The sequence below is a fragment of the Oncorhynchus nerka genome, linkage group LG5 (assembly GCF_034236695.1).
Source record: "Oncorhynchus nerka isolate Pitt River linkage group LG5, Oner_Uvic_2.0, whole genome shotgun sequence".
In the NCBI taxonomy this organism is placed as follows: domain Eukaryota; kingdom Metazoa; phylum Chordata; class Actinopteri; order Salmoniformes; family Salmonidae; genus Oncorhynchus; species Oncorhynchus nerka.
Window position 1 is genome coordinate 21556026 of NC_088400.1, and position 10590 is coordinate 21566615.

Sequence of the window (10590 nt, forward strand, 5' to 3'; positions counted from 1 at the left end):
GTACTTTTTAAAGAATCCCATCAGTGATTAAATATGCTCCTTAATATATGGAATCACTGAGGTGGCATCATAGTCAGTAGTTTCAACAAATTCATGCAGGTTCTCGAATGAATCAGTATTTCCTTCATCAAGTCGCCTGCTCCACATCAAGCTTTCGAGTGAAAGAGCTGATCTTGTCTGTGACCTGAGGGAGGTGTTGATCTTTCCCTTGAAGCTGTAGATTTAGTTCATTTAGCTTTCCAAATATGTCACTCAGGTAGGACAGTTTTTCCAGGAAGTTCTCATCACAAAATGTTTCTGCGAGGTCATACTTGTGCTCCTGCTCCGAAAACATTCTTATTCTCTGAGCTCAAAAACTCAGGACAAGACTTTTCCTCGTGACAGCCACCTTGCTTCACTGTGAAACAGCACTGCTTGATGTTCAGCTCCCATCTCCTCACAGATAGCAGAGAAGACTCTTGTTTTTAGTGGTCTGGTCTTTATAAAATTGACTACACCTACAATGTCAGTCATAACCTGACTTCATTCAGAGGAAAGGTGCCTTGATGCCAGTGCTTCTCTGTGTATAACACAGTGTGTCCACTCAGCATTAGGTGAGGCCTTCTTGATGAGGCCCGAAGTCCTTTTCTCATCCCTGCCATGGTCTGTGCACCATCACTGCAAACACCAATGCAGTTCTCCCACTTTAGCCCATTCTCAGTCAGGAAGCAGTCTAGCATTTTGAATAGCTCTTCAGCTGTGGCTCTGTCTCTGACATATTTACAAAAAAGATCCTCACACAGGGAGTTTGTCATGTCAAAACGTACATAAGCCATAAACAAACAGTCTTTGTTGCTGTCAGTTGCTTCATCGAACTGTAAGGCGAAACGTTTGTCTTTGAGTTTATCTACCAGCTGTTCTTTAAGATCGTTAGCAATGTCATTTATACATCTGGGGACAGTGTCATTGGACAGAGGGATAGTTTTATTTTTGCAGCACTTGCGTCATCTATAGCAGGACAGAGACCAGGTCTAATGCTGCAGGCAGTATCAGCTCCTCTGCTATGGGGGTTGTTGCACTGAGCAATTTGGTACGCCACCTTATATGATGCTAACAGTGCTGGTTTATTGTTGGCAATATTCGGCACGTTTTCGCTGAAAAACCTCAAGCGGCTTATCAGCGTGATTTGGGTGTAATGTCTTTAAGTGACGCCTTAATTTATTTGGCTTCATGCTGTCCGCTGCCAACATTTTTAGACACAGTAAACATACCGGTCTCTCCTCGTCTCCCACCGTAGTCACAGTGATGCCAAGCGCTACATACGCTTCGTCATATTTCCTCGTCTTAGCTTTCGGGAGACTTACATTTGTCTCATTATCTCCGTCTCTCTCCGCCTTTCTTTTCATCCCTGTTAAATATTTTTCCATGGTGTCTCTTAAGGGTTTGTTATCTGCAGTTCATATCTCCTGCTCTGTGCTGTGTGCTCTTGTTCGGTGCAAAAAAACCTACTCCCTGCAGCAAACAAAAAGCATGTTCCCCGGGGTCACACGCGCCCCCTCTGGCATCGCTCTGAGCCCCCCCAGGGGGGCGCGCCCCACTATTTGAGAAGGACTGTTTTAGAGTGACACCCACAAGGACAGGGCCTGTCTCTCTGGTGTTTGTGTGTGTGTGTTTGCATCCTTGCATTTGTCTGTGTGTCTGTGTGTATGTTAGTGTGCGTGTGTGTGTGTGTGTGTTTGCATCCTTGCGTCTCTCTGTGTGTCTGTGCAGCACATATTACATGAAGCAGAGTAATCTTCAATGAGAGGCAGCTCCTCTGATATAGAGGTTGTGACTTTCATCTTGTCTGTTTACAGCCTCACATCTCTGTATCCTGCTCACAGGGGAGAGAGGCCCAGGCTGTCCCAAATGATACACTATTCCCTTTATAGTGCACTACTTTTGACTAGGGCCCATAGGACTGTGGTCAAAAGTAGTCCACTATAAAGGGAATAGGGTTCCATTTGGGATGCATTCCCAGTCTTACAGCCTGATCAATGGGCACAATACCGTATCCAACTCCATCACCTGCCTAGCATCTCTCTCTGACAGAAACATCATTCAGCCAGCAATGATCTGGATACCTACCGTAAAGCTATTCAGAAACAGATCTAGCTAGGTAGCACCAGCTGGCTTTCTAAGCTGTAATACTAGGACCACATGTGTGTCCTCATGTTCATATTGGGAGTGGCTGGGGATTTCAGGTCGGTGGTCTCCTATTCATGTGGCTTTAGTACAGCCATAGCTATATGGATTATAGCTAAGCTTCAACTATACTGGTCCACTGCTGTAGAGAGAGAACCAGAACCAATTCAATGTTCTCATGGAGATTGACTGATAGGCTGTCTGTAACAAGGAACCAGACCCACTGACTGACTGAGTAGCTTACTAACTGACTGACTGACTGACCGACTAGCTTACTAACTGACTGACTGGGTGATATACTGACTGACTGACTAGCTGACTGACTGAGTGGTTTACTGACTGGCTGACCGGATAACTGATTGCCTGATTGGGTGGCTGACTGACTGACTGGCTGACTGGATAACTGATTGACTGATTGGGTGGCTGACTGGCTGACTGGATAACTGATTGACTGATTGGGTGGCTGACTGGCTGATTGACTGGCTGACCGGGTGGCTGACTGACTGAGTGGCTGACTGACTGACTGGGTGGCTGACTGACTAACTGGCTGGCTGACTGACTGACAAACTGGCTGACTGGTTGACTGACTGACTGGCTGACTGAATGGGTGGCTGACTGACTGACTGGTTAACTGACTGAGTGGCTGACTGACTGGTTAACTGACTGAGTGGCTGACTGACTGACTGGTTAACTGACTGAGTGGCTGACTGACTGGTTAACTGACTGAGTGGCTGACTGACTGACTGGTTAACTGACTGAGTGGCTGACTGACTGGTTAACTGACTGAGTGGCTGACTGACTGGGTCGATGAGTGCTCTTTCTCTCTTCCTTTTTGCGGCTGCTGGTTCCTGCTGAGATAAAGACTAGTTACCCACAATATTCTCAGTAAAGATGTTAGCATTGTGGCTACCAGCTGGGTTTGGGAGAGGTGGGGAACAGAGAGGGAGGGAAGGAAGGGCAGCAGTTAAGGATAAAAGGAGGAGTAGAGAAAATTAGGGGGAGGGAAGGGAAGGGGAGAAGTGAGAGGAGGAGAAGGAGGGGTAGAGACAAGAGAGAGAAGATGGGATGGGACATGGGAGGGAAAAAGAGAGGGAGCACCAGAGTAGAGATCTGACTGTAAAAGAGAACAGACGTTGTGCATCATCCTCTGTTTGACAGAACGATGCAAACAAAGAGATCATTCCTGCTACTTTACCCATCTTCAAAGAGAGCTGCATGAGCACATAGAGAGACTCCAAATATGATAAGAATTTAATCTATAAAGCATTTTTTTTCATGCATTACGCTCAAATTGACTTCCCTACACCTGTATCCACTCCAGATTGAAAAGTGGCTGGTAAGCCTGGCATGATCTAGAAGCATGTGTTCTCCCCTCTCTCCCGCTGGGCAGAGGAAGGCCAAAGACGGTGATGTCACCGCCAAAACAATGTCTCATTCAGCCAGTGGCTGACGGGCAGGAAGCAGGCTCTCGCTTAAACGATAACATCTGCAGAAGTACAGAGAGAGAGAGCTGCCATCTATCAGAACTATTAGAAATGTACTGAGCATGTATAAGTCCCTAGTGCAGAGAAGAGCTAATGTATTTTGGAGTTGGAACACATGCCAGCTTCACTCATTCTGTAATCCATCCTGGAATTCAGAATGATCTCTAATGCCATCAGTTCTAGAATTCACCACACAGCCTTTAGAATTCTGTGTGTCACACATTCTAAAAGGAGGCGCTTAGCTCCATGATATCCTACACTGATTCAGAAGTGGAACACCAAGTGATCAGCAGAACATTATCCCAGCAGGGAGTTCTGACAATCTGCCACGATTTGAAACATTAGACCCAGAGACTGTGGTCCTGTGGGGATAGTAGAATGGCTCCTGACCTATGACCTATGTCCAGGTCTCATGTTTCCATGTGTTTCACATTCCTACGCTTATATGGGAGAACATAGCTATGTGATAATGGACCTGGTTGACGTTTTTTGGCATGAACTCTGACACAGGTATTGCAATGTATATAAACTAGATGCTAGCATGCTTTCTCTAGGACATGGGTGGGCAACTCCTCGAGGGCCTGACTGGTGGCACACTTTTTCTCCATCCTTAGCAAACGCAGCTGATTAATCAAATGGCATTCTAAACTGAAGATCATGATTATGTGATTATTGGAGTCAAGTGTGTTAGCTGGAGCTGGGTCAAAACTGTGACACCAATCAGGCCCCCGAGGACTGAAATTTTCCACCCCTGCTCTAGGAATTGATTACATTCAGTATTTTGTGTAGGTTCAATGTGATGTTCATATTCTCAGCTCTAACTAAACTATCCATTGCATAGACCCCCATCTCCTGCAGCCTTGGACTTGTAGCACAAGCACAGCCAGGCACAGCCAGTGGGAGGGGGGCAGTATGAACGGGACTCTCCACTGAGACACCCAGCCAGACCAACCAGACCAGACCCCCCTGCTAATGAACCTCAGCTGGCCTGGCCATCTCACTCATGCCCCCTGCTGGATGTGAGCTTCACTAGACATACTTTAGTAGTGGATAGGCCAGAGACTTTTCTTGAATGATATCTGAGTACTGCACTTTGATTCACCTAAATCAACCCTGCTTAAATCGATAGCCAACCAGCCACAACCTGTGACAACCTACTACTGACCCACTCAACATATCCCTAATCCTAGTCATAACCCTAACTGTAACCCTAAAGCTAACCCTAGCTTCAAGTCCACACCCCAGCTCAACTCTAACCGTAGCCATTAATCTAACTCTAACTCACTCAACCCACCATAATTCCCCACCCCTTTGCCCCTGCCTTGCCATCTTACCTCATAGAGTTGGGTATGGCTCCAGAACCCTCCGCTCCCCCCTGGGTGTTCATGTGAAACCCATTTGGGATGGCCCATCGGCCAGGCTGGCTCAGGACAAACTCCGACCTGGTCCCGGTGATGGTGGTCCGCAGTGGGCTTCCTCCAGATCCAAGCTCACGGCCTGCAGCACTCTCCCCAGCCTCAGGCTCTCCTCGTTGGGCCTCGGGTCCAGCCTCGCTTCCCTCCTGCTCCATGACAGTGGCTAGTTCCAGCTCCAGAGGCTCAGGGCTCTGGAGAATGGACCTCTGCTGGATGAGGGGGGTGAGCGGAGCCTCGAAGCTGACACAGCTGTCTGTCTCGTCTGTGAGTGACAGGACATCCAGGGAGTCTAGACTACTGTAGCACGTCCCCCCGCGAAGAAGCGCAGACTCGACAATACGCTCAAACGTCGAGCTGAAGCCATCCTTGTTGTCCATCACGCTCTTCTCCCTCTCTCCCTCCCCATCTTCCTCGTCTTCTTCTTCCTCCCCCTCTATGGCGACAACATGCTCCACGATGCGTTCAAACACAGAGCTGAAACTGTCCTGGTTCTCCCTTCCCTCCCCTTCCTCCTCCTCCTCTTCCTCCACCTCTGTGTCCGCCAGCTCTACGGAACACTCGAAGGTGGAGCTGAACGTGTCCAGGTGTTCATGGATGACCTCCACTAAGCCGCCTCCTTCTCTTTCATCTTCATCATCTTCGTCATCCTCCTCTTCATGCCCTTTGATTCCATTCTCAGGTCCTATTCCATTGTCCAGCCTGTATGGAAACATAGAGTATCATCGGAATAAAATGTTTAATTAAATAGCTACACACTCGCCCTCCAAATTAACACACTCATCTCAGTCTGTTGAAGGATGTTCTATAAATGATCTGACCTATACATTCACTCATGACCACACTAGTCAAGGACTGCTCATATCTGTTGTACTGACCTGACTATGTCCAGAGACCGTGGTGGGTCTGGTAAGTCCTGGTCCTGGTCCTGGTCTTCTTCCTGATCCTCGGGTGGTGGTGGTGGAGGTAACTCCTCTTCACCCTCCTCCTCCTCTTCCTCCTCACAGCCGGGCTCGCAGGCTGGTTCTGACTCCTCTGTGGCCTCTGTGTTCATGTTATCCCCCTCCTTCTCCACCTCCTCCTCCCTTTCTTCCCTCTCCTCCTCTCTCTCTAGCTCTCTGTCTGGCTGACCATCCCCTGCATCTATCCTCTCATCCTCCACTCCATCTTCTTCATCACTTGTCTCTGCCATACTCTCTCTCTCTTCATGCACCTCTCCTTCTCCCTGCATCACTTGTTCCACTCCCTCATCTACCTCATCACCCTCTCCCTTTCCACTTTCCTCACCTTCTCTTTCTCTGTGTACTTCCCTTTGTACCGTAACATTTTCCTCCCCTTCCATCTCATTGGTCCCCTCTATCCCCTCCACCTCCAGACGTTGCCCCTCCAGCCCTTGGTTTGTGGCTGGCTTCTCTGCAGGGTGGGCTGGCGTCTCCCTTTGGCTGTCTGGGGATGTAGGGGGTTCAGTCTGGGGGTGTCCCTGCCCCTCCTGGGTCATGGTGCCTACGTGTGTGGTGGAGTCCTCTGGGGCTGGGTCGGAGACAGAGAGCTCTGGATCCAGGACTAGGGAGGACTAACCGTCTGGCCGAGAGAGAGAGAGAGAGAGAGAGAGAGAAGGGAAGCACATGAGAAAAAAGAGAAGAAAATAAAATAGAATAAAAAGGAGAGACAGTAGGAGGAGGGGGAGGGATGCTGTCTGATACAGTCATTTCATTATTATTAGCCTTAATTGTAATACGGAGGTCACCTTGGAAAGGAACACCCAGTATTTGTGCATGTGTGTGGGTGTGTGTATGTGTGTATGTGTGTACGTGCTTGTCTCAATGTCTCTGTGTGTGTCTAGAATGATATCTCCTCTAAAGAACAGTTCAAAAGAAGGAGAAAACGAGGGGCACAAGAAGGAGGGCGAGAGAGAAAACAAGCAAAGGAAGATCATTTTAAAGCCCCTTCAGATCCATGTCAAAAGGATCCATCTGACAGTCATCTTTTCTCCAGAGCAGCAGGCCTTTAATCCACACAGCAGCTCCTCTACTCCTCCTCACAGCTCACATCACATCACATATCACATCACATCTCACATCACTCATTCACAGCTGCATTTCTTCTCTTTTCACAGCTGAATGGCTAACACAAAGCACTCAGGTTAAGTGCCCTGCTCTGGGGTCCATATGCTGAAGGCCCACCTGGGATTTAAACCTGCAACCTTATGGACACCAGGCACCAGTTTCTATTGGAACATCAGCTGGAGATGGGCAGTGAGTCTCACTCTTCATTGGTCTAGGTTGTGTTTCATTCACTGGAAACACTTATCTCCCTCACTAGCTTTAAGCACCAACTGTCAGAGCAGCTCACAGATTACTGCATCTGTACATAGCTCACCTATAATTTAGCCCAAACAACTTTCCCAACTGTATTTAATTAATTTATTTATTTTGCTCCTTTGCACCCCATTATTTTTATTTCTACTTTGCACATTCTTCCATTGCAAAACTACCATTCCAGTGTTTTACTTGCTATATTGTATTTACTTTGCCACCATGGCCTTTTTTGCCTTTACCTCCCTTCTCACCTCATTTTCTCACATTGTATATAGACTTGTTTATACTGTATTATTGACTGTATGTTTGTTTTACTCCATGTGTAACTCTGTGTCGTTGTATCTGTCGAACTGCTTTGCTTTATCTTGGCCAGGTCGCAATTGTAAATGAGAACTTGTTCTCAACTTGCCTACCTTGTTAAATAAAGGTGAAATAAATAAATAAATAGAAATTAGGCTGGTAGCAGCACCAGCATAAGATAATGTGGCTAATGTATTATCGGACTGTAATTTTATTATAGCAGTCAGTGTTCCTGTTATTGTTTGGCTGTAATGTAATTGGGTACTGTACAGAGAACAAGGCTTTTGGAACAAAGAACTCTTCCTGAAATTATAGTCGATTTTGGAGGAGCCGCCATTCCATCTTCCCATTTATTGTTTTCCCTACTTTTATGTAGCCGCATTAATAAAGACAAGAGTCTCTGTGCACTGACCTCGCATTGTCTGCTGATTCATCAGCATTAATAGTCTCTGTGCACTGACCTCGCATTGTCTGCTGATTCATCAGCATTAATAGTCTCTGTGCACTGACCTCGCATTGTCTGCTGATTCATCAGCATTAATAGTCTCTGTGCACTGACCTCGCATTGTCTGCTGATTCATCAGCATTAATAGTCTCTGTGCACTGACCTCGCATTGTCTGCTGATTCATCAGCATTAATAGTCTCTGTGCACTGACCTCGCATTGTCTGCTGATTCATCAGCATTAATAGTCTCTGTGCACTGACCTCGCATTGTCTGCTGATTCATCAGCATTAATAGTCTCTGTGCACTGACCTCGCATTGTCTGCTGATTCATCAGCATTAATAGTCTCTGTGCACTGACCTCGCATTGTCTGCTGATTCATCAGCATTAATAGAACGGCGGATAACCTACGGCCTTTACATTAGTAGGTGTAAGCAGATTTGAGGTACGTGTTGGAGTCGGTTATGATTTGCTTGCAACTATGTCTCCAACCTCCCAACCCTACGGACCAGGCTGAACCTCCCAACCCTACGGACCAGGCTGAACCTCCCAACCCTACGGACCAGGCTGAACCTTCCAACCCTATGGACCAGGTTGAACCTTCCAACCCTACGGACCAGGCTGAACCTCCCAACCCTACGGACCAGGCTGAACCTCCCAACCCTACGGACCAGGCTGAACCTCCCAACCCTACGGACCAGGCTGAACCTTCCAACCCTACAGACCAGGCTGAACCTTCCAACCCTACGGACCAGGCTGAACCTTCCAACCCTACAGACCAGGCTGAACCTTCCAACCCTACAGACCAGGCTGAACCTTCCAACCCTACAGACCAGGCTGAACCTTCCAACCCTACGGACCAGGCTGAACCTTCCAACCCTATGGACCAGGCTGAACCTTCCAACCCTACAGACCAGGTTGAACCTTCCAACCCTACGGACCAGGCTGAACCTCCCAACCCTATGGACAGGCTGAAGTAAAGAGCAGACTAAAATGAATGACATAACCACATGAAGGAGATACAACAAGTGACATGCCGAGTCAGACACATTTATATAGACAGTATTATCACACCCACATGCCTAGTCCCACATTACCACACTCCAACGCACACAACCAAAAAGCCCAAACACAAGAATAGACAGGCAAATTCAATCAAACACTTATGTAATCAAACATCAAAGCTATGGATGTTCTGCCTCTATTTCTCACATGCACACACACCTGCGCTCTCGATTATGTTGTTGACAGTGTTGTTGGGTGTGACTCGCCTAAACAGGAGGACAGCTATGTAGAGCAGCAGTAAGAGCTCAACTACTCAGGGGCTGGCAGATGTGTTCCCGTACCCAATGCCCATACCCCACCTCACATTGTTATGCACTGTGTGTGTGTGTGTGTGTGTGTGTGTGTGTGTGTGTGTGTGTGTGTGTGTGTGTGTGTGTGTGTGTGTGTGTGTGTTTTAGTTTGATTGGCAGATGCTGTGATAGTATTAAAGGGGAATTGATAAGGCCTAAGAGCCCATTGTTCTGCTGACCAAACCAGAATTCACTTACTTGCTCCAAAGACGCACATGCACACACAGACACACTTCATCTGCCAATCAAGTTGAAATACTACAGACAAGAACCATAGTGTCTCTCTAAGACCTCTTTCTCTCATTCTCTCCATCACACACACACACACACACACACACACACAAACACCTGCACGCACACACACACACACACAGAGGTCTGGTTGGTTATTTATTGATCAAGATAAGGCTCCATACTAAAGAAAACACTTTAGCACAAATAATTACTACTGAGAACTACTACTGAGAACTACTACAGAGAATTACTACTGAGAACAACTACTGAGAACTACCACTGAGAATTACTACTGAGAACTACTACTGAGAACAACTACTGAGAACTACCACTGAGAATTACTACTGAGAACTACTACTGAGAACTACCACTGAGAATTACTACTGAGAACAACTACTGAGAACTACCACTGAGAATTACTACTGAGAACTACCACTGAGAATTACTACTGAGAACTACTACTGAGAACTACTACAGAGAACTACCACTGAGAACAACTACTGAGAACTACCACTGAGAATTACTACTGAGAACTACTACTGAGAACTACTACAGAGAACTACCACTGAGAACAACTACTGAGAACTACTACTGAGAATTACTACTAAGAATTACTACTGGGAACTACTACTGAGAACTACTACTGAGAACTACTACTGAGAACAACTACTGAGAACTACTCCTGAGAATTACTACTAAGAATTACTACTGAGAACTACTACTGAGAACTACTACTGAGAACTACTACTGAGAACTACTACTGACAACTACCACTGAGAATTACTACTGAGAATGACAAGTTATTCAACAGGCAGCATGTTGTATCTACAAGCAACATGTTGTATCTACAGGCAACATGTTGGATCTACAAGCAGCATGT

At 46.8% G+C, this 10590-nt stretch overlaps 1 protein-coding gene across 1 annotated transcript in view; it reads right to left on the bottom strand.

The window, feature by feature from the left end:
* The window catches only part of LOC115121756 (PH and SEC7 domain-containing protein 2-like), a 55426-nt gene extending 48794 nt beyond the window's left edge, over positions 1–6632 (bottom strand). The window contains exons 1-2 of the mRNA XM_065018454.1: positions 5938–6632; positions 4982–5761 (exon numbers count right to left, since the gene is read on the bottom strand). Of these exons, the coding sequence (XP_064874526.1) occupies positions 4982–5761; positions 5938–6557 (1400 nt within the window). The 5' untranslated portion in view covers positions 6558–6632. The remainder of the gene's footprint in view (positions 1–4981; positions 5762–5937) is intronic.
* Between the last annotated feature and the right edge of the window lie 3958 nt (positions 6633–10590).